The 24,328-nt window shown below is 50.5% G+C and overlaps 1 protein-coding gene and 1 long non-coding RNA gene across 6 annotated transcripts in view; one reads left to right on the forward strand and one right to left on the reverse strand.

Moving 5' to 3' along the window:
• The window catches only part of LOC126068934 (uncharacterized), a 32,446-nt gene that overhangs the window by 7,798 nt on the left and 320 nt on the right, over positions 1–24,328 (forward strand). The window contains exons 3-4 of one of the 2 annotated variants that reach the window (XR_007515776.1): positions 8,301–8,357; positions 10,926–10,943. The exons of the other annotated variant lie outside the window; for it this stretch is intronic. This is a non-coding gene — a long non-coding RNA (uncharacterized LOC126068934). Of the gene's footprint in view, positions 1–8,300; positions 8,358–10,925; positions 10,944–24,328 lie in introns of those variants that run through there. 2 annotated transcript variants of the gene reach the window in all.
• On the reverse strand, positions 1,309–23,328 carry NLGN3 (neuroligin 3). Of its 4 annotated transcripts, none has more exons than XM_049871668.1 (8): positions 23,191–23,328; positions 19,978–20,634; positions 19,271–19,330; positions 15,227–15,286; positions 13,316–13,465; positions 7,018–7,203; positions 4,091–4,880; positions 1,309–3,460 (listed from the first exon to the last, which is right to left on the reverse strand). In XM_049871668.1, exons 2-8 carry the CDS (start codon positions 20,432–20,434, stop codon positions 2,617–2,619), a joined length of 2,547 nt encoding a protein of 848 aa, XP_049727625.1. In that variant the 5' UTR covers positions 20,435–20,634; positions 23,191–23,328; the 3' UTR covers positions 1,309–2,616. The 4 variants fall into 4 exon arrangements, with proteins under 4 accessions (XP_049727625.1, XP_049727626.1, XP_049727627.1 ...); XM_049871669.1 differs by lacking the exon at positions 23,191–23,328 and adding an exon at positions 20,730–20,812; XM_049871670.1 differs by lacking the exon at positions 19,271–19,330.

Here is a 24,328-nt window from a genome sequence, read left to right on the forward strand (position 1 = left end):
GAAATGGAGACCAAATCATCACCTCTGTTCTTACTTAGCAGCTAAATTTCTAAAGATGGTTACAGGACATGATTGTTGAATATTACCTCATTGGCTTCCTGCTTTCTAAGCTAAAAAAAAAAAAATCACCAAGTCCTTTGGCACATTGCTTTTTCTCTTCTCCAGACCCTCTCCAGGTGTTGCACATAGTCTGAAAGTGCGTTGACCAAGGGTAGACCCATTAATACTTTAAAGGGCCTAACCAATGCTAGGTAGAGTGGAAAAAGTTGAGTAGGACAGTGGGGAGGGTTGTATGTTACTGGATTGCATTCTAGGTCTGTTTCTAACACTGTGATGTTGGGCTTTTCTGGGCTTATTTCCCAACTATAAAACGAGGGGTTGGATTAGATGACTCTGAGGTTACTTTTAATCCTAAAACTGAGACTCTGATTACTTCCTGGCTACTCCATGCCATATTTTTGTTACTATATGTCAGTATTCATGTTTATTTTGGAAAGAAAAAAAGGAAAGAGAAGAGGGAGAGAGGTAAGGAAGGAAGAAGGGAAGGAAGCAAAGAAAAGAAGGAAGGAAGGAAGCAAATAAGAAAACCAGTTCTATACTATGGACTCATTCAACTTGTGACCTAACCTGATACCCTCCCCCCAAGTCTTTTTTTTTTTTAACTGTATTTGTGTCAAGTCAATCATCGCCCGTCTCTCTTGTATCCATGTACCATGTTAGTATATTAGTTCTGGGTTTTGGACTCTGTACGTACTACCTTGTGTTCGTCCCCACTAAACATCATCCTGGTTGTGATGGTTCATCTCCCTCATTTTGTCAGGGTCACTTTGAAGAATTCTATTCCTGGTTTCTGAGGTGTCAGCAGACCTGCCTAAATGTCATACTTGATGAGCAGACTCCTAGTCCAATTCTTCGAGTCACTGAGAATAATATGAAATACCATAATGCTAACCTTGTGGGGCCCCACTGAACCTGTCCCCCAGCTTTGTCAGGGAGTCTCTGATCACAATCCTGGAGAGAAATCGCTCCCAGGGCCCCAGTGACTTTTCCAATTCTAATTCACAGAACAGGAAACAAGTGTCCCTGGGAAAGGAGAGTAGCCCTGCTCTGTCTGTCTCCCAAGGACCGGGAGTCCACATGTCTGATGCCGCACTTGATTCAGATACAATAAAGAATTTCAGCATGTTAGAGGTCAAACCTCCTCGCAGCCCCCAGTCTGGGATGGCGGCAGGGTAGTGGCGATGGTGGTGGTGCAGACGAGGCAGCAGCAGTGGAAGTAGAGAAGGAAGTATTATTTTTGTTGTTTCATAAGGAGGCCCAAGGTGCTGAGAGAAGGCTTCAGCTGCAGGAACCCAGAGCATGGGGGTGGGGGAAGCAGAGACAGCAGCTTGATTAAGATTGGTGAGGCCTTTGTGCAGGGGGCCAGCAGAGTGATGCTCAGACTTGTATCAACTGAAGAGAGGCAGAGGGAGAATGCCTAATTTCTAGGCCACAAGGCACCCTGCTTGGAGGTCTGTTGGGGCAAGGCCTGTGCAAGGGAGGCAGGTTGGGAGTACTAACTGGATTTTTTATTTTTATATCAAGACACTGTGTTTAAAATTTTTACAAAGGACAAACTCCATGGGTTTCCGTTAGTGTTTTAAGAACTTTTCTTTAAAAAAAAAAAGCCAACAACAACAAAAAACACCATCTTTTTGAAAGAGAAATGACAGACACAAAAGAGACTCTGTAAAGAAAATGGGGTGAATTTCTGATAGCGTTACCCCAAGGGCAGAGGCAGAGCCCAGGGGCCCAATAGTGACAGAAACTCATTCACCAAATCTAGGGTCCCCTGGTCTAGCCAGGCCAGTGCTGCTGGCTTTGAGGTGAGCACGTTACCCTGCAGGCTCCACAGCCCTCCAAAGGGGCATAGAGATGGCTGGAGGGCTCTCTCCTATGGCCCTTCAACTCCATCCATCATTAGCCCCTTCCTCTTTCCACCCCATGGTCTTCCTCACATCTGTTTCATCCTTGGGGGTTCTGACCCTCGGTCTGATTGTGTGCACACTGGTGGCTCCAGAGCCAGAGAGACCTGAGCCTGGCACCCTCCATTCCAGAGCCTCTTTTCACTCACGGGTTGGAGAAGCATTTGATCCAAAAATTTTAAAAAATCAACAAAAACAAGACCCAGAAAAAGACCAAGTCTAGGGGAGGAAGAGCTACTCTGCTCTTTAAAGCTCCCAAGTCTGGAGTGGGTTGGTGGTGCAGTTCCAAGAGAGGCCGAAGGCGAGCACCAAGGGGGCGTCCAGCCGTTGCTTTCAGGCCCCCCAGGGGTGTCTGTGGTCAGGCTCAGGGAGCTGGCTTCAGCTGTTGTTCCGTGAGTCCTCAATTTACCAAGGACTTTTTTGCATCCCCATTTGAAGGGTTTGCTCAGGTTTATTTCAGTATTTGTGTTTTTGTATATGCAGGTGCATGTCCACATCTGTCTGTTTGTGCAGGTGGGTCTGCCGTAGGCTGTGAGTGCGTGTTTATACATATATGTCTGTATGTGTATCTGTGTGTGTGTGTCTGTGTGTGCATGTATTGGTGGATCTGGGAGGGAGTGAGCGGAGAGACAGGCTGTGCTCCAGGCTGGAGCTATACCCGGGTAGTGGAGTGTGAATGGGGCAGCCCAGTACTGTTGAACCCTGTGGCAAAGGTGTTATAGGGGTGCAATGTCTGCAGCCCTACCAGGGAGTTAGGAATCATAGTGATGGTGTTGGGGGTCATGAGTGGGATGTCATCAGGGGAGCGCCGCAGGGTCAGGGTGTAGTCAGGCAGTGCCGTGAGGCGCAGTGTGTCATGGGGGGGACCTGCCTCACACTCATGATGGGTGGGGCCCAGCTGCAATGCTGCCAGCTCCTCCTCAGGAGCAGCTCCCAATTCAGGGGCCCCAGCACCCCTTTGAGGGCTAGGCTGCCGCAGAGGCTCCTGACGCCGTTTGTCCTTACGGTAGTACAGGGCAGCGAAGGCCAGAACATTAAGGAACAGGAGGGAGGCCCCCACAGCGATGGTGACACTTAATTCAGTGGAGTAGTCACGAGGGTTCTCCACAAGGAGTGGCCCTGCATCCTGGTCCCCATTCCAGGACCCTTGGGCATTCTCGTTGCTGTAGGCAGGTGAGATGGCTGGCCGCTTGGTGCTCCATGTCTTGCCATTGGGCCTGCGGGTAATGTGGGAGCTGTGGGTGGTATCCGGGGGCGGCACTTTGGTGGTTGTGGACGTATAGTGGAACATGTCATGAAGGTTGTATAGATGGGGCACCAAGTGTTTCCAAAAGGCCACCTTAGTGGCCCGGTAATGGTCACGGACCCTTGGTTTCAGCCCGATGTGAAGGTAGAGCTGGTCTCGGGGGTTGTATTTGGACCAGGCTACTTCCTCAAAGCGGTTGGCCTTGGTGTGAATGAACTTGGTATCCTGGGGGACCGGCTTGTTGGGATCCCTGAAATACCACATGGAAATCTGGGGTCACCACTCTACCTGAATGAGACAAGGGCCCAGCATTCTTCTTCTCATACCCACCCCTAAACCTCCTCCCCAGTCCAAAACTTCCCACCATTTCTGTCTTTTGCAGGGTTCCTCCCTCTGTCCATATGTCCTCTTTCCCCACAGCATGAACTCCTGTATTCCCCATGCCATCGAGGAAACCATCTCACCCTTCCCTGCGTTCATCCTCTAAGAGTAGGCTATAGATGCTTTTTCTTCTCACATGCTACTGAGCACCCATCAATCTTTTCGGATGCCCGGTTTTCTCGAGGGCCCTTTAAAGGCTCTTTTTGAATGTACTTTATTCCCACTTCTCTGACCCTCTAACCTTGAATCCCATAGTTCTGCCAGTAACTCTCACTCCTGCTCAGTCCTAATGCTAACCAAGTTCTGAGCCTCAACGTAAGTTCTGAGGTAAGGAAAATGGCATGAAAGACTTGAGTGGGGGACAGTAAGAAGTGGAGTGAGGGGTTATGAAGCAAGATTTTGGGATGCTCTTAGGAAGGGAGATAAGGGAAGAGGTTTGGATAGAGAAGCAGAGGGCATGCTGGGGTCCCAAAGAAGAAGAATCCCCATATCTCCTTACCCAGTCTTGGCAAAGTTGGTCCAGTAGGTCATGACGACAGCACTGAGCATAACGTCATTCTTGGAGAAGTTGCAGGGAAAGAGGTCAGTAGGGCCTACCATAGGGACCCCAAAAACATAGGGTACTTCATCCCCGTGAGCTGCATCTGACCAGGCAGGCTTCATGAGGCTCTGGCAGTGATGGTAGAAGGCATAGAAGTAGGTAGGTGAGCCATAACGGGCATGCAGATCAGCGGTCACCACTGAGGGCTCCACCCACTGGTGGTCAGTGAAGAGTGCCACTAGTGTCTTACGGCGGGTCTCAGGGTTGTCACGGTCTGCCCAGTCTGTGTACATGAACTTGATGGTCTCCCGTAGGGTGTCCTTACCCTCGGGATAGCCATACAGATTGTCCACAAAGTTGGAGACTGAATAGTCAAAGTCAGTGCCAGAGACACCATCCTCAGGGTCCACCACCCCTTCCACAAACTTGAGACCCTCACCCTGGTTGACACCTAGCATGATGTCATAGTTGAGGAACTCGCCCTGTTCCATGAGGATCTCAGGGTCATCAGGAATGACATCACCATCAATCACAGGGCCAAAGGCCACATGGTAGCGGGCTGGCTGGATGTCCTGCTCTACCAGCTCCTTGGCACTCTTTTGCCGAAGACAGTCCACCATGTCCACTGTGTCTAGCACGTTACAGCCCACCTTGTCTGCCAGCAGGCTGGTGTACTTCACTGGTTGGTAGTTCACAGCCCAGCTGGATAGAGCAGAACCACTTTGAATGATGGCCCTCTGGAAAAGCCCTACAGAAGACAGGTAGCACCAGGTCAGATCTGTTGTGTCCCCCACACCCTAGGCCTCCCTTGCCTGTCCCGGAGGAACAAATAAAATGCTTTTTCACTCCTTTGTTACTGAGGCTGCCCTGTGGTTTAAATGGCCTAGAAAGGAGGAATGAATGACTCTTTTGGCTGGGGATGATGGGTTAGGACCAGAGGAAGGGCTGCTATGCCCCTTCCCTGATTGGCCCCCTGCCTGGTTCTTCCACTGCTTCCACGCCCTAGTGCTATGGTTGGTAGCTTGGGGGTTAAGGAACTGCCAGGATGAATTAACCTCTTGGATCCCAGACATCAGCTCCCTTATGCCCCCTCTCTTTATCTCTTGTTGTCTCTTCCCCTCTTGCTTCCTGCCCAGCTGGGTCCAGCTCTGTGCCAGCTCACTACCAGGGAGCTGCCGCTTACACCACAAAGGAGCCTTTTTCATGAGAGATGAGAAATGCAGTCAGGAGAGAGCTTCACATTCTGGGATTTTGGTGAAGGATCCCCAGGGCAAAGGCCTTGGGGTCTGAAGGTCTCCAGGAAATGAATGTTCTCTCCCAGTCTGTTGTCTCCATGAGGAGAGATTCCTTTTACCAAGGCTACTGATGCCTCAGATCAAGATTTTCCTCTAGCTGAGAGGGAACCAGTCTCCCAAACTCAAAAAGAAGATGATTCTTCCCCTTTTAGGAAAAAGAGTATGTAATTCTTTTGAGTGGCCCTAACATTAATTTTTTTTAACATTCCCAAGAGAGAGAATTTGGCCCTCACACACAAAATTCCATTCCTCTAAGTTTGTTTGGGAGGAAAGAGAGGGCAAGAAATATAGATTAATATTTAAGAGAGAGCCTCGTTTTTCTAAATATTATTCTCTATGAGTCAATTACAGACAGAGAGAGCAAATCTTTAAAGAAGCCAGGCCTCCAGAGACACAGGCTCCTTCTGAGATAGATTATAGCATTATTCCAGAAAAGGACTTCTCCCAGGGAAATAGTCCCCAATCAGAGGAAGCACCGTTCCTCTTTTGAGACAGAGGCACCTTTCCAGCCAGTCATTTCACCCCCCTGTGCGAGTAAAGGGGATTCCTGCTCCCACTACTGTCACCTAGAAACACCTTCTCCCTCTTTGGAGACGCAGATCCCACCTTAGTCTTCTCTCACCAGGGCAGTCCCTGGAGGGACAGAGAGAATTTCTAGGTCAGAGAATGTGATTTTTCTCTCTGAGAGATAGACCTTCTTCAAAGAGAGACTGAAAGTCTTCCTGTGAGAATATCACTAACTCTTAGGGATCAATTTCAGTGAAAAAACCTGTCCCCGCTCACGGATTCCCTTACTTCAGAGAAGGGCACCTATTTAAGGAAGATTTTTTCTTTGTGAGAAGCTCAGCTATTCTTCTCAGTGACAGAATGTTCTCTATAGTCCAGAGTTGGAGGGAACATTTCCTTTCAAGCAAAAAAGGGCTGATTTGGCCCCCTTGGAAGAGTTAATTGGCAGAGGGACCCACTGCAAGGAGAGAGTCTGAAAATGAAAGTGTCCCTTAGGTGGGATGCATAGCCCTGGAGGAGGTCTGGAGTCTGATAATTGATCACAGTCCCTCAGAAGAAACCCACTTCACAGGTTAGTGATCCTCACTTCAGACCCACCTCCTCCCTCAAGCACATTTCCTCTCTTGTACAGACTTGTTCTTCAGAGAGAAAGGCAAAGAATGAGTGTTTCTTACATATAGGAACTAATTTCCATCCTAGGCCCATACTCTAAAGTAATGTGCCCTTACCAAATTGAAAGATTTCCCCTGCCCAAAAAGAACTATTGTCCCTTCAGAGAGGGGCATTCTACTCTCACTCTCCCAAATAAGACTCCCATGTCAAAGGGAGAATCGTGCTTTCTCAGGATATAAATGGGGCTCTCTCCTTCCCTATTTCACATTGGGAGAATTCCTCCTTTCTCCAGAGAAACATTTCCCTTCCACTTTTCCCTCAAAGGGCTATTGAGCTGGTAGAAGAGGCAGGTTGATTCCCCTGGGAACTCCCGGGCCATGGAGCCGGGCATTCTCGAGCCTGGAAGTCCTGAGGTTCAGAGTGGGCAGCCAGCACTTTTCTAGTTCATGTTTTGCTCCACAAGCTACTCACCCTCAGAGTGATGTGACAGTGTGAGGAGGCTAACACAGGATGCACCAATGCCAGAGCCGAAGACAGTAATACGGCGGGGATCTCCACCAAAGAAGGCAATATTCTCGCTCACCCAGCGGAGGGCCTGGATTTGGTCAAGGAGCCCATAGTTGCCTTTGGCAGCCTGATCTCCAGTACTCAGGAAACCTGGATTCAACAAAGTGCATGGAGACAGTAAAGGTGGAGGGATCAACGACTCAGGTTATGATGGGAGGTAGAAGTTGGGCGAAGGCAAGGACAGAGGATGTGCCTTCGGTGTAGCTCTCTCCACCCAGCTAACGAACTGTTGTTCCTTTCTACAAGGTCCAGCATCATCAACACAGGAGTGATTGGCTCCCTGCCCCATATCCATTATCCCATTTGGCATGAGGAATCTCCAGGTCATGTGAAGTGAATGGCTCCTGTTGGGAGACTTAAAGTGCAGGAACTGCAAACTGCCAGAACTCAGCATCCTCTGCTCTGATGTACGATCTGGGGACATTACCCTAGTACCTGGCAAGAAAGAATGGAAAGAGCAGGGACCTCGGAGTCAGATAGTTCTGAGTTTGAATCCTGGATCTATCATTTATTAGCCATGTAGCTTAAAAAAAAATAGGCAAGTTATTTTAAAATCACTGGGTCCTAGTCTTCTCTTTTGTAAAATAGGGATAAAAATACCTCATATGGTTGTAACAAGGATAAAATGAACATGAGGACATGCTTAGCACATTATAGGAACTGAAGATCCCAAGAGGCAGCAATCTCTAAGCTCTCCTTGCATTTCCTGTACAAATGAATCCATCTCCACTTCTTTCCAGGGCCTCAGATTAGCCTCTTCCCTTCATTCTTAGGGCAGGTCCTTATTCCCCTTCCTCCCAAGCCTAATGAATCAGAAATTCTGGCAGTGGGGCCCAGCAATCTGTAACAAGCCCTCCAGGTGATTCTGATGCCTGCTAAAGTTGGAAAACTACTGGGTTAGCCCTTCTCTTTGGTCTGATGGCGAAGGGGGAAGTCAGTGCAGTACGTTACCACAGAAACAAGTCTTCCCGCCCACTCACTGGGATTTGCTGCTGAGGAGACATGTCACCATGGAGACTAGCTTCCCACCCACCTGCTGGGATTTGCTGCTGTGGAGACTTGTTACCATGGAGACTACCTTCCCACCCACCTGCTGGCTATCCTACAGAGATGTCCTATATCCCCCCCGCACTTCCATTTTAGACAGATCCTGCTATCTTATTTCATCTCTCTTTCCTTCTCCTTAGGCTCCTTGGAAGGCTCAGTCTTCTCCGGCCCTAGGCTTCCCGAAGGGTTCTTTCCAGGTGGGTAATTGTAGTGCTCCTACACATTGGAAACCCATACCTGGATTGGTGTTTTTTGACTCCACAGTTAAAAGCTCATTCAAAGCACCTGGAATCAACTTTCTGCGAGGCCACGTTTGAGGAGGCTCCCACAGCTCAGAGAAAGCTCTTTAGCAGTCCTGGCAGTCTACAGGCAGAAACTGATTTCAAGTAGACCCAAACAGGCACAAGACCTCATCACTGTCTTTCTCAAGTCCTTCTGTATCTAGCTTCTGCAGAAGAGCTAATTTCACCCTCTTCAAGTGTGTTATTAATTTGCCTTTGGTGCAATCAAGTATGTAAAGTACTTAGTTATTCCTCCCAGGACTAGTCACAAGCCCTCTTTAGCCCCAGGTTCCAGAGGAGGAAATGAGAAGGAATTAGAGAAGGCTTAAAAGAGGATGAACGGAGGAGCCCTTGTTCCTCTAGACAAGGAAACCAGCTTCCCCTTTGCCTGGCCCATTCACAAACTTAAGCTGCTCCTGTGAGTCTTCAAAACTATGCTGACCAAAATCTAACCTAACTGTCCAAGCCTTGAGACCCTTGAGCAAAAGGCACTATGTGCTTCTCTTAACCCATCTGCCCTCCCTCCCTACTTTCACCTTGTGCCATATTCTCTTTTCCTTTTCTCTCACTTGAGCAATAGCAGACTTGGCTTCGGCCTTTGCCAAGGCATCATTTGGTGAAATGTGTCAAATATGTCTCCAACTTATACTGATTTACGGGATGAGGAACATAGGCCTAAAAGAGCTGGGTGGAGGATTCGACTATCACTGTCTGCTCCTGGGAATCCCACCAACCTCGGGATAAAGGGCATTGAAGCATGTGGATGATACAAGGGTCCTGCCTGAAGTACTACATCCAACAGGCTCAGGTAGATGATACAGTATAGGCAACCAACTACAAGCACACAAAACCTGGCAGTCAGGGAGAGCGGTCACTCTCTGCTAGTCCCCCAGTAACTCAGCCATCCACAGAAGCCATGTGAGAATGGGTGAAATACCAAACTCCATAAATTGTCAGTATAAACCTGAGCCAGTCTCCTTGGGCCCAGGTTTACACTGTGGTACATGGTAAACTGCTTGTCAGCAGAAGACAAGGGGGTCTGGCAGACGGTATCAAAACCAGATATTTGTGTCACTCGAGGCCTGACATATACCAGGTTTTCAGTTTGAAGGGCACCTGAGCAAGGATATAGGATTAAATTCTGGGACTCAGAATAAAACTTGGCAAGCCCCTACTGCTCAGCCCAGGGGTAGCTACATCCTATATCCTATATCCTTTTGTTGGCCCCAAGCCCAGTGGGGGCATTTCAAATCATAGCTACCTCTCCGTTTTGGAGGGATCTGTGGATTAGCCTGTGACATTCTCAACATGTGTGAGTCACCCTAGATGTTTACAGAAGCACCTTAGAGTGCTTGGGCTCAGTGCTGTGGAGAGGCTGATGGGAGGGAGGGTAAATTAATGCATGTAATCAGGGTCCAAAACTGGCCACCTGTTCTTGAATTCTTTGGTAAACAACAACAAAGCCTCCAGTTACACGGCAAAATCCCCAAGCGTCAGGGACAAACCCATGTTCTACATCTGGTGCCAAGAGACAAAAACATCTTGTATGTACCCAGAATCTAATCAGTGGCTTATTGATTGTATTTATGTTCCAGAACAGGGACTGAAGGGTACACAGGAATGGATGGGGAACTTCAGACCGAGTCTCAGTTGATGGCTCCTTCTGAGGTTTGGGTAATATTATTTTGATTATTAACTATATAAGCCAGAGAATAATACTCTTATCCCCCAGATGTGCCGCTCTGGTTATACAAATGAGAGGACGTTGTAAAGTGGTGGGTCTTAACCCAAGTTTTATGGATGAGCTTGGGGGGCCGGGGGGAGGGTCCATGAAATTGTTTCTATAAATTTTCATAGCTTTCATCAGAATCACAAAGGGGTCCATGGCTCCAAAAAAGGTCAAGAACTTCTGATAGAGGATTAGAGCAGTTGAAGGGTTGTAAAATCAGTGGATCAGGTTATCATAGGGAGTGCACCAGTAACAGCTTTCTGTGCAGCCCACAGCTCCCAACTGCCACTTCGAGTCCTGTGAGTCTGTCTCCTGTCTCTTCTCCGCCTCCTTTCCCACTGTTGCTCTTGCTCTCTTTTTTCTCCCCCCTCCTTTTCTTCTCTCCCTTACTTTCTCTCTCTCTCTTCCCCTCTCCTCCACTCTCTCTCCTCCTCCATCTCTAGCTGCTCCTACTATAGGGAACTGAAGCATATTGTTAGTATTTTCTGTTCTTTTCAATAAACTTTATTGAGCTTTGAATTTGTAATTTTAAAAAGCATCTGAGTTGAACGTTTTCTATCGCTCTAACCAAAAAAAGAAAGTAGCTAAAAATTACTTTTGGCCTCCGACTACTGCGTAAGTCTGTCTGTATATCTGCCTGTGATGATGTTTGTGTAGTAGTTACTCTTTAAGCAACTGTGCAGTCTGAGTGTATGGCTTGCAGACACCTTCATGGCACCTACTTTACTGTAGACTCTGATCTCCTTCCTCAACAGAACAGAACAGCTTATGAGAGCCTTTCCATGATATCTGAGGTCACTCAAGAGGACAGAAGAGCAGTGGCAGAACCACAAAATCCAAAGCCCACCAGGCTGTTAAGAGACTAGGTAGATGTCCAGTATGCCCCATACTTGGTATCCCAGGTACCACTGAAGGGGACACAGGCTCCACTTCTTTCAGGGAATATAATTTCTCCAATCTGAACCCAAAAAAGTTATCTTCCCATTTTACATCGTATGAAAGGTTTATACCGCGGTCAAGAGGAGATTGCCATTCTGCACATATAATCACACCCAGAAGTGAAATGCAACACCACGGCCTCTGGGATTGGAACTAGCAGAGCAATATACTGGACAACAAAGTAAAATAAGGTCCTGTCAGCCAGTGGGGCATGGAGTAAGGCATGCCTAACTGCTAGTTCAGCACCTAGGCCTGTAGACCTAACAAACAGCCTAGACTCCCACTAGAACTCTGAGGATACAAACCCTCTGGGCAAGAAGTTGGCTTCTTTATGCCACTACAGGGTGTGAGGCTCCATATGTCCCCTGAGGCTTGAGTGAGCATCTAAAAGGGAGCAAGGCTCTGTATGCTTGGTCACCCTCTCTGAGGTACTTATTTACCTCAAGACCTCAATACCAAGGAAGGTACAGGGTAGAGGGGGCAGCCTAAATCACCGATAGCTTGTGAACAGCAGAGTATGTTATGGGTAAGGGCATATGGGTATGTGTGAGGTTGGGCGTGCATGGGTAGGAATACGTGTGTGTGACGGAGTGGGAATGTATGGGGCTATATGTGTGGAGAAGGTAGAAGGAACGTGTGTTTGTATATGTGTGGGATATGTAAGTGTAGGATGTACAGGAGTGAAGTTGGGGGTGGGCAGAGTTGTGTATGTGTATGCATATGGATGACAGGTATTGATGTATGGCTGTGTATATAGTTGTGGGGTGGGGTGGGAAAATACGTATATATGTATGTATTGAGTGTAGATGTAGGGTGTACGTATGGGAAAAGTGTGTATGTGTGTGTGCGTATGTGTGGGTATATGTGCGGTGGGGTCTGTGTGGGGAGGGGACATGTAAGTATAGTTTATAGGATGTGTGTAGAGATGTGGAAGCAGGGGTGTAGGGGTACGGGATGTGTGTGTTTATATGTGGGAGGAGTACTTGTATATGCATGGGGTTGGAAGATGTGGACGTGCAGGTACGGGTATATATGTATAGGGAGGAGAATACTGGTTTGTGTATACCTGGGAAAGGTGAAGGAAATGTGTATATGTGTATAGTATGTGAGTGTGTGGCGTGAACGCAGAAGTGGGGATGTTTGGAAATACATGTATATGTGTTTAGGTGGGCGGAAGGAATATGTACATGTAAGGTGTGAATGTATAGGTTATATATGTGTGATGTTTGTGTGTGGACGTGGATGTGCAGGGTGTGAAGTCTGTGTAAGGAGTATACATGGGGGTAGAGGAAAGTGTGAGTATGGATATGTGTCGTGTATGAGTATAGATGTGGATATAGAGATGTGGAGGGAGGAGTATATGGGAATGTATGTGTGTATATGGAAGGTGAAAGAAGTCTGTGTGTGTGGCATATGGATGTTGGAGTGTATAGTTGTATATGAGTGTGTGCATGTGTGTGTGTAGTGTGTATGAGAATGTGTGTATGTGTGGGGGTCTATAGATGTGAATGTGGAGTATATATGTATATGAGTATATATGGGAGTGAGAAATAGTTGTATACATGCGGTGTGAATGTGTGGATATGTGAGGGTATGTGAGTCTGGATATGTGGTTGGTTAGAAGGACTATTAAGGAGCCCTGGCGGTGCAGTGGTTAAGCACTCAGCTGCTAACCAAAAGGTCAGCATTTTGAACCTGCCAGCCGCTCTGCAGGAGAAAGATGTGGCAGCCTGCTTCTGTAAAGATTACAGCCTTGGAAAGCCTCTGGGGCAGTTCTACTCTGTCCTACAGGGTCACTATGAGTTGGAATCAACTTGATGGCAGTGGGTGAGAAGGAGTATTTGTGTATGTGTGGGGTGTGTAGGAATTTGGGGTTGGATGTGTAAGGATGAGGTCAGGACACTAGAACACTTACGGACCCTACAAAACTCAGCCTACAAAAAAGCAAAAATCTGGGAGCAGAGACTGGGCTTGGGACCTAAGAGAAGGTGTCAAGTTTGAACTGACTTCCCAGTGGTGTCTAAACATTCCAAGAAAGGGCTCGAGGATACAGAGAAGCTCCCAGCACTTGGGTAGGGGCCACTAGATAACAACACTTTGGCTATGTGTTGCCAAAGAAGCACCAGCTAGAGAACCAAGGCCACCTGTTCTTAACTCCCTAGCATTCTTTCCTTCTCCTTTGAGAGCACCTGGCAAAGAACCATACCTAGCACCCCAACTCGATAGTTGAGGGTGATGACGATGACGTTGCCATAACTGGCGAGGACACTGCCATCAATCATGTTGCCTGTCCCTTCCATGTAAGAGCCACCATGGATGTAGACCATGACGGGCTTAGCGCCACTGTCCCGGATGTCTGTAAGGAGAAGGGGTGAGACATAGGCTGGGTAGGATGCCCTTGCACCCCCACCATCCCTGGGGGGCGGTGCGGGCAGCAAAGCTATTCCAGGTGCCAGGACATCACTGCCATCCCTGAGGGCAGGACTCATGAGGCTGCTCTGCCTGGAGCTCAAACATCAGGCAGGGACAGATGGACTTCAGTGATATTTTTAAAGACTTTGGTTTCAAGTGCCTCCTAGCTGAAGACAGCCAGGGATACCTGATACAGCTAGGCTTAGGTGGGCCACAACTGGGCCCTGGGGGTGGGTGGCAGCAGGAAGAAGAAGGGCTGGTCCCTTAGCTGGAACCAAGTGAGTCCCTGCCCTTGGGCACGCAGGAGTCCTGGGACCTGATATGGCTTTAGAGAGCAGGGGCTGGGGAGCCCTGAAACCCCCAAGACTAGATCAGTTACATGGAAATATGGCCAGTGGCAGCAGCTGGACCCCCAGTGCAGACAGAGACAAGAGGGGTGGGAATAAGGGGTGGCACAGGGAGGGAACAAGGAAGGATGTGGGGAAACGGGAGTGAATGGCAGAGATGGGGTGGGGGGGGCACCTTACTGACATGATTTCTCAGCCATGTGCCCATTTACTCCATTCTCCCTGGGCATCAGTCAGACTTAACTGGAAACACTGAGGATGGGGATGAGGAAAGGGGCAGAAGTAGGAATGAGAGAGTCAATCCCCCGTTAGGATTAAGATGAAGATGGAGCCTCCCCAGAGGCCATTCAACAAGGGACCATCAAGTGGATACTCCCAAGCCTGAGTAGCACAGTGTTGGGGCTGGGAAGTCAAGAGAAGGCTTCAGGCCTGATCACCTCTGCCTGTAGCCTTTCACTTTGTGAGCTGGACCAACACTCTCTACCACATCAGCACAGCCCTACCAGTCACCAGCGGGCCCACCTGAGCCATTTGGGCCCTCCGGGGCAGAGGGGCAGGGCAGAGCTTGGAGGCAGAAGGGAATGCTCTCTGCTGAGGAGGACACGGGGAATCTGTTTTCCCGAGGAGGAAGGCTGGCCCAGCGATCACCAAGGATCTTAAACCGTCTACTGACTGGCCTGTGGAGCCCTGGCATCAGCCTGACATTTAGCCACAGTTTTTCTGGCCTGACCTGCATCTGTCATAGCCCCTGGCCTTGAGACCATCTCTCTCTTTCTGGGAGAAGGCTGGGGAGGTTTCTAGGTGGTGCTATTCTCCAGCTCCTTTGGCTGTCACTGTCCCACTCAGTTTAACATCCTGCTGGGCCCCTGCTGGACCACTTTTCCAGGAGCCAGTCTCCCCGTGAAACACAAGTGTCTCCTTGGTGAAACACAGGCATCTCCTCACCATCCAGCTTCCTTTGTGCCTCTCCCTGCCCTCCCTGGGCTCATCCTTCTCCCTTCTCTCCCTGCTGCTCTGTAGAGGCAGGTGCCCGTGAACTGTAAAAGATGGGTGAGGAAGCTGTCTGCAGCAGTGCCCACTTCTACTGGAGAACTGAGGACAGGGGTGGGGAACCCGGGCAAGGAGGTTGCCTTCCCCATGGCTCGGCTTATGGTCCTCTGCTCCAGTCAGCTGTGTCTGTCACCCTGAAACTCCCAGTGGCCAACCAGGCCAAAGATGGATGAACAGACCAACGGCCTCGTACAGGAACAGAAACACACCAACGGACGGACAGACAGACAGACGGGGCTTCTCCCCGTCAAGAGGGGGAGGGGCTCTGTGCCATGCACCAGCCGCCACTCCCTGCAGCCCCCAAATACCTTCATCTTCATCCCCGTCATTATCCGCTAAGTCCTCGCCCTGTTTCTTAGCGCCGGATCCTGGGGACCAGACACGGGGAGACACAACAGCACAGAACAGAGAACAAAACAGAGAGAGAATTCAAAAACAGCATGACTGCAGTGTGGCCCAGCAAGCCAGCTCTGGGCCTGGGCCCAGGACAGGCAGGAGGGATGGCAAGAACTGAGGGAATGGGTGGGCTGAGGCCCAAACCTTCATCAGGATGATGGTGTTGCAGGCCCCTGCTGTGCTGGCCTCCCTGCACCTCCCTGCCCCACCTCCCTGTCCCAACAGCCTATCTCAACCAACTACCTTGGCACTCCCCAAACCTTCCCAGTTAGGAAGGAAGTAGCAGGAGGTAGGCCAGGCCACAGTGCCATAGACCCACTCAAGGAAAAGATTTATTCTGGGTGAGAGGTGGCCTTATCATCATGTATGCAGAGATATATACCAGGGACTCCAGCCCTGAGCTCACTACCTGGGCCCAGTGAGCAGGCTTCAGCTGGGCCTCAGCTGACCCTGATTCCCACAGGAGAAGATGGGAGATACAGTTTTCCCTCTAGTCCTCCTCATTGGGGCCCTCTGCTCTGGTTAATAGCAAATGAGGTTCCTGCCCACATGAACCAGGCCTGAGGGCAGCAAGCATTGCTCTGAGATGTAGAGAGAGCCAGAGAGGGAGGGAGGGAAAGAAGAAAGGGGAAAAGGAGAATGGGACAACAAGAGAAACAAAGAGATAGGAATAATGGTAGTAGCTCCTACCATATACCGAATATTTACCATGTGCCAGATGCTCTATTTATACCATATTCTTGGATTCTTAACAGCCCAGTGAGGTAAGTACTATCCTTATTCCTGTTTCACTGATGGGGAAACTGAGGTCCAGAGAAGTAAAGTGACTTGCTCAAGATCACACAGCTAGGAAGTGCCAGAGGTGGGATTCAAACCCAGGTCTGTTTGACTCAAAAGTTCATGGTCTTTCCACTGCACCACGCCACCTGGTGGCAGGGGGGGAAGGGGAAGGGAAGAAGGAGATGAGAAAAGAGGTGGTGCATGGAGTGCAGGGAAGAGGAAGAGAGGAAAAAGGAGACTAGAGAAGACATTTAGGACCTAGGAGCAAGCTAGCACCAATTCTCCTTCCTGTTCTAAGGAGACTACACGTACACCTGGAGCTGAGAATGGCTGTGGAGAAAGAGGACCTACTGCCTGGATGCTGGTCAGTGTGTGGAAAGAGGTAATTCTGCTGGTACCTCAGGGCTTACCCTCTGGTGTCTGATACCAGTTTGCCTCAGCCTGGAGCAGCAAATAGCCTTTTCTCAGTGGTTTGAAGTCTGGTGACTGAATTTCCTTACAGTTACTAATCAAAACAGAGATCCTTCTCATAGTACGCCAGCGCTTTTTGACTAGGGCCAGAGCCCAGCCCTAGGGGTAGAAAAAGTCCCTGGCTTCCTGAACTTCCAGTGGAACCTGTTGTCTGCTCAACATCTGCCAGAAGCCCTGTGGAACATGAGGCCTCATCACCCACACAGTGGACAGGCCCAAAACTGAAAAAAATCGCACAATCCCCAAACATGAATTCACTCCAACCTGATGGGGGCGGGGTGGGGGGTGAGGCAGGCCTTCCCCAGGAAATCCTTCACTTCCCATCAACCTGGACTTTAACAATGTGTCCATTTTGCCCCCCTTCTGGGTTGCTGCGTTGTCTCAGCCTCCTCCACGAAGGGTGCCTTTGCTCCTTCAGCTTTGTACCTGCTGAGCAACGCTTTGCTGCCACACCTCTCACCCAGGCCAACTCAACCACCATCCCCAGACACTGAGCTGCTGCAGGAGCCCAACCAAGCCAGCCCTGTCTGACCTATGCACACCACAACCCTAACCTCTAAGCTCAAAACACTCTGGGTGTGGGTCTTCCCCCAGAAGCAGGATTTGTACCTCTGTTCCAAAAGGCCAACAAGCCCTGGATAGGGAGGGAACTAAGTTGAACAAGCTAGATGACCAAATGCCCTCCCCCACGCTGTCTGGAACCCCTTTTTCAGTTCGGCCTGTGGGGCTTAGGGAAAGCAGCTGAGCTTTAATGCTAAGCGAGGAGCCCTGATGGCACAGCGGTTAAGTGCTCAGCTGCTAACTGAAAGGTTGATGATTTGAACCCACCCAGTGGCTCTGCCTGAGAAAGACCTTGCGATTTGCTCCTGTAAAGATAAAAAAAAAATAATAATAAAACCCTATGGGGCAGCTCTACTCTGTCACTTGGGGTCACTATGAGTTGAAATTGACTCGATGGCACCTAACAACAACAAAAACAACAACAACAGGAGCTTCTTCAGAGTGGCGATTAGGCCTTTAGTCATTTGTAAATCTTTCCTTTACCTCCCATCCCTCCGCATCCCCATGGCGCCTAGCACGTGGCCTTGCCCATAGTCAACAATCACGATTGGTAAATGTATTTGAATGGGGATTTCTAGTTGGCTAATCAAAATTCCCAGGGAGTCAAATTCCCAGGGCTGAACTGTACTGCCCTAGGCTCTTACTGGAACCCTGGGGAGATGATAATTCTTCTTAAGAAATGGTTAATGCTAATGTCACCCTCCCCCACCAAGCAACTCAAAGAAGCAGGTGTCTGAATTCATTTATAGGCTAATGTATGCTAAGGCCAGCATAGTTCCCAACCACCTTCAGATGTGGAAACAGAGGTTCTCAAAGGAAAAGATTTGCCTAAGGTCTCACTGTGAGTTAGCAGCAGAGCTGGTTCCCAGACCTGTACTCTTTATGCAGTACCACAATGCTTCTTCATTCATGCAAAAACTGTTTACTGATTGCCTACTGTGTGAGGTCCTAGGCTGGGTGTAGGGCAGTAGGTCTCAATCAAATCACTGAGGGTATCTCCTCAACGTGCGGATTCCTGGACTATGGCCTCAGAGAGTCTGGGAACATCGCGTCCCAGGGGTCCCATCCTGTCCCTGCCGATCTCATTCCGAGCAACCCTGCCCTAGGATATGAAAGGAAAACAAACTTCGTGCCTGCCAAAGGCCTGTAGGGAACAGGCTGTGATTTTCCACCTATCCCTCAGGCGGTTACTGTTTCCAAATCTGCCCAACCCATCTCCATTTCACCATTTTTTTTCAGAGCTGGGGAGGTGGGAATGATCAGATGGGACTTGCCTCAGTGTGTTACAGTGGAAAGAATACTGCCCTGAGGGTCAAGAGACTCAGGTTCTGGTCCCAGCTCTGCAACAACAGCCACATGGCCTTGAGCAACAGCAAGTCACTCCCTTGTAAAATTGTAAAATTGGGATACCCATTTCTGCTTTATACTCTTCCAGAGATGCGGGGAGGATTTTATGAGGTATGTATGAAAGCACGTTGCAGAAAACAAAGTATTCGAACATGAAGAAAGGTTATCCAGGGGAACAAATTCCTCTTAGCAAGAGGGTAAAATTAAAATTCACTATCTCTTGCCTCCTTTAGAGTCTGTAGTTCCTAGAGACCCCCATGTTCTACCACTAGAGTAGTCTGGGTCTCTCAGCTATGCTGTGGCCACAGAGATGGTGGGAGTGGTGGCAGGAATTTCTAAGCCTGGGTAAACATGTTTGGTCTAAGCTTCAGGGTAGGAGAGTTGAGCCTAGACTTTTAAACCCCAGGAAAGAGGATGGGAGGGATGATCTTATGGCTTAACCCATCTAGAATAGGCGGAGCCTCTGGCTCCATCTTGGCTGCCTGGAGTTTCTCCTGAGGTGTCACTGAGAGAGCCACTGGCTCTGTCTTTGGCAAACACGTTAGGGTGAAATTTGGGGCTGGAAGGACTGGAAGAAACTGGGTTGCTGCTTCTGCCCTGAACCTGTCTTAGGCAACCACATCCTCCCTGAAAAGCAGCCAGAGTCCTTGGATGAGGAGGAGCTTATGCCTGCTCACCACCCCCTCCCCCCAGCCTGGGCTACTTGAAGGAAGGCTGGGTCCTCAGGGGCAAGGGCAGGTGGGCAAGCAGCCCTCCCTCTCTCTCTCTCTCTCCCTCCCCGCCGGCTCGCTACCTACCTCCTTTCCTACATATTTTCTTGTTGGGCTTTCGGGCGCATTCCTTGGAAATCCGCTTTACTGTAAAATGAATAAAAAACTAAAAAATAACAGGAGGCCTCTGCCCAGGGACATGCATCCCCCCGCCCCCAGGCCCCAAGAGCTGCTCTGCAGGTGGGCACATGGCAGAGAGCCTGTCCCACCATCTCCTGGTTTCTGTCACTTACCTTAGTGTAACCCCTGCGGGAGGAGGCATCAGCTAGTGAAAGAGGAGGCAACTAAGCACTGCCCACCAGGCTGCCTCCCCACCTCCTCCCACACACACTCCCTTGGCTCCCTTGGCCACACACACCTACCACCTTTCAAAGCAGGTGGAATGGCAACAGGGGGGCCCAGTGGAGCCAGCATCCTCTTGTGGACAGCTGCCAGCAGTGACCCATACTTCCCCAGGGAACCCCCCATTCAGAACTCTGGACCTAGATTTGTCAAAGCTCTCAGGCCTGGCCAGGCCCTTCCTGACAATAGTGTCACTCACACATGGGAGCTTGGACAATGCTGGGAGAGGGAAGAACAGGGAGGGGAAAGAGGGAGGCCAAGCAGAGTGATGGTTAGAAGCATTTTCACAGACAGACAGATGCATGCTGCAGGGCACACAACCACATGCAAGCCACAAACACAAAGGGCAGGCGGGAGGCAGGAAGGTCACAGTGCCTGGCTGTAGCACTCACCATCCTCCGTGGGCACATAGACATTCAGGTAGAGGCAGTCTTCATTGGGCTCCTGGATGTAAGTAGCAACAATATCCAAGTTGGCAGTGAACCAGACGGGCAGCATGACTTCAGGCACAGCTGTGTGGATGTTTTGGGGGCACACGGGGGGAAAGTGTGTGGCGTTCCGGATGCCCGACCAGGACGGGGGTGGTTCAGGGGGCAGAAAACGTTTCTCTCCGATCGGGGGAGCTGCGTAGGGCACCCCAAGGTATTGGTCCACAGGCCCCAGGATCTCACTGGGCAATGGTACCCGGGCACCCCTTAGCTTCCCAAAGTGAGTATTAACTGTGGGTGCTGGGGCCTGGGTACTGGCCCTCAGCGCCAAGCTGAGGAACCACAGGGTGAGGCACAGGCTTTGGCCAACTGTGGGCTTGGGGCTCAGGGAAAGCAAGGGCGAGCCAAGCCGCAGCCACATGTTCCGGGCAGAGGGACTGGCAGGAAAGGCAGACTCCAGGGTCACAGCACCAGCCCAGTAGGCAGCCCCTTCATGGCCACACTGACTTGAACCTCAAAACGGAGCTCTCGAGGAACACCTATAGGTGTCTAGCAACGTAGAGAGCAGGTTGTCCAAGCACCACAGCTTCAGAAAGGGGACCCCCTCAGGGCCAGACAGGCCTGTGGAAAGAGGGAAGTATGAGTCATCCAAGAGGGTCTGGGAGAGCTACAGTGTAGATCTTTGGGGACCTGCTGGGCTTGGGCCATTCCCTTACAGTTAGGAGAAGTTTCACATGCCAGGGTTCCAGGGGCTCAGAGCTGATCCCCACTGCCAGTCAGAACCATTCTGTGTTCCTGGCCATGGCTGCAAAAATCGAAGGGTATTGACAGAGTGACCAGGTTTTGCCACTGCAAGTCCACACTCCCCAACTTCAACTCCACAGCCAGTGGAGTTCATTAGGGTCAGCTGGAGCCAGAGTTGCATGTGGTGGCAGGGAGTGGGGAGAACTGGAAATAGAGCTTAGGTCACTGGGCATGCTGTGTGAACACTGAGCTGTCTAGCCTCTGGGACCTGGTAGCCCCACACAGGGACCTCCACATCAGGAGTCGGTAGGATTGTTAAACTCATTCTGGGACACTGAGGCATAAGAATGGAAAGCAGCAGCTAGGCAAAGGGTCGCACAGAGAGGCCCCCTCACCCTCAGGCGGGGCAGGATGCCATTCGCCAGAGTCCCCAGACCCTTTCACGCCCTTCCTCTACATTTGCCTCAGGCCTCACTGCTCTCAAATCCTGAAGCCTTTAGTCCTTTCTATTGCCTATCTCTAATTTATAGAGCGCCAGGACAGAGGCAGAAACCATTCTGCCCAGCAACCTAGGCATTGTTGATGCTCAGCCAGTGTAAAATAAACAACAGAGTGTGGGGGACACATACTCAGAGACTCATGGAAATAAATTCACAAAGACTCAAAGAGCGAGTAAGAGACCAAGCCAGGATCGCAGATACTGTGATAGTCACTCACGGAGACATACATTCCAAACCCACAGAGATCCCCTCACATAATCCCACATTGGGAGAGAGACAGCCTCACAGAGCCAGCGACGCACAGAGATACATTCAGAGAGACACACAGACTTGCTGAAATATAATCACACACACCCGCATAGGTAAATATCCAGAGATATCCATGCAGCATAATGGTGACACATAGGTGGAGACAGAAACAGAAATAGCAACACACAGAGACACACAGGTTTTCTGACACACAGAGTTGCACAGTCAACACACATACACAGGCGCACACAGAGGCTCCCACATGGACACAGGCGCGCGCGCGCGCGCCCACGGACGCAAGCACGCAAGCACATTGAGTTTCCCCCCATTTCTCCCGCCTTCTAAGATTTCGGATTTGCTCCTTTAAGAACTGGTTGAAGGGATGGGGGAGGGAGATTCGGAATGCCGGACAATAGGCCACCACAAGAGGGGAATGAGAATATGTGTGTGTGTGTGTGCGCGCGCGCGCGTGTGTGTGTCTGTGTGCGTGTATGAAAGAGAAAGAAGAAGGAGGGGAAGGAGGGAGGAAGGGAGGGAGGGAGGGAGGGGAGGAGGGAAGGAGGCGGGCAATGTGACTAAAGGGGTGGGGGCTCAGAGGAAATGGGGAGCAAAGTATGGGGGGGGAAGATCCCAGACACTGCCCAGAATGCACCCGGATGGGGGGAAGGAAGGGAAGGAAGGGGTAGGAGTAGGGAGGTGGGGCAAGAAGGAGTGGGTGTGTGTGTGTATGGGGGGGATAGTCCGCAGCTGAGTTCACACAATCCCCCCATTCACCGTCTCCATGGCAACTCAGGGGCACAGACCGCTCATTCACACGGCTTCCCCGCCAGCAACCCCCCATTAACCCCCTCAGCACCGCCTCATCCCCACGCATTCAATTAACCCTTTCGGGATGCCTCCCTCTCCAGTAACCCTTCGGTGCCAAAATGCCAAATGCCATTCCTCTTTGAGTCAATTCTCTGCAGCCCCTCCCCCGTGAACACCTAGACAAACCGACCGACCCCCAAACGCCCTCTGTGCCCTAGGACCCACTGTCTGATCTCCATTCTGGTCCAACTTGCAACTGGGGGGAAGACAAGGGGAGGTGGCAGTGCCGGGAATGAGAATGGCATCTGGGTGTACTTTGGGGGCTGAAGCGGTATTGGGCAAGGAGCATTGTGCAGGAATGGAATGGTATTGAGAACTGAACTATTGGGGGCTACGCGGATTTGGAATGGTAATGGGGGACGGAGCTGCACTAGAATGGGGGAGAATAGGGGAAAGGCCTCCGTGGGGGGGGGGCTGCAGAAAGTGGGGGAGGGAGCCCGGCTTTGAGATGCTGTGATGGAAGGGGGATGGGGCTGCACTGTGGGGGGAGGGGGGACTGGCAATGTGCAGTACAGTAGGGTTCAGGAATAGGGCTGGGGGCCCTCAGTAGCGGTATTTTGATGAGCATGCGGGCTTGGTTGTGGAAATAGGGGCCAAGGGCGGGAGGATGATAGGGATACGGGGATTTAGGGAGGAGGTGGAGAAGAGGAAGAGAAGCAGGGGAGGATTGGGGGGTCAGGAGTGCTGATGGAGAATATGGGGTTGAGAGGGATGGGGGCACTGGCTGGAAAGTGGAGGAGCCCGGGACTGGGAGAAGATAGGATGGGGGCAAGGCATGGGCAGCTAGAGGATGAGAGACCGGGGCAGGCGGCCTCACCTGTTCCCCGGGCTGTTGCTGTTGCGAGCGACTGAACCCGGCCGCGGACCACCCATACCGCCTCCAGGCCAAGGGCTCTGCACCCGAATCCCCGAGATCTGCTCGGCAGCCTGGCTGCTGTGCCCGCGCACCATGGGGGCGCGCTGCGCGTGCCCGGACACGGGGGGGCGCGGTCCCTGCCATTAACTCCTTTTGTGCCAGAGATGGCTCAAGTCCTGGGGCATGGCCCAATTCCCCCCTTGTTCAAGCGCACTCCAGTTGCGCGCGCTCTCTCTCACACACACTCCTGAAATAGCAAGCTATCAGACAGGTGATCTTCCAAGGCAGCTAGTGAAAACTTTACCTGCAAAGTGTTAAGACCTTGGAACAAAGGGAGAAACTGAGGCACTGGCTGCAGAAGCCCCCAGTCATACTTCACAAAGACACGCCTCCACCACACTCAACATCCCTCATCTCTCCTCTGAGACAGCACTACCCACACAGCAACCAGTGAGGCCACTTTGCCCTCATCCTGTCATTCTCTCAAAGGTCAATGCTGTTGCTTTCTGCTGCTTCTGCTGGGGCACAACTGTCAGCATGCCAGTTGTCTGACCACTTTAGTCTCTCCCCTCTGGATCCTCAGTAGGCTTTGTGTCTTGTATTTCTGTATGTAGTTCACCTGTCTAGTTTGTCTAGCACCTCCCCCTTCCCCACGCCCCTCTAAATGTCCCTTATTCCAGCTAAGCCTCTACCCCTGTAGTTCCCTCAGAATATATGTATCAGGATGTAACAGGTCAGAAAAAAAACTTCAGTCATATCTGCCTTACCCTGTTAAGAAGTTCCATTCCTTGCACACACAACTGTTAAACTTGGTAAGTCCCGTGCGAGGGCTTCAGAGGAATTTTATTTTGTATTCTTTATAACTTGGGTATTGGTTGATGTTCTCGGTTTTACCAGCACACTTGACACTTGCCAATGATACGGTGCAACCATGGCCAGGACATTATCCTTAAGTTGTTAAATCATCCTGTACCACCCACCTAACCCTAGAGCTGACCAGAAGACTCCATTACAGTAAGCCAGTCGGCCCTCCCGGATAGTCTTGGATCTAGGGCCCAAAACCTGAAAGCAAGGGGGCTGAGAATGGCCTGGCCACAGC

The sequence above is a fragment of the Elephas maximus genome, chromosome X, assembly GCF_024166365.1.
Source record: "Elephas maximus indicus isolate mEleMax1 chromosome X, mEleMax1 primary haplotype, whole genome shotgun sequence".
NCBI lineage: Eukaryota > Metazoa > Chordata > Mammalia > Proboscidea > Elephantidae > Elephas > Elephas maximus.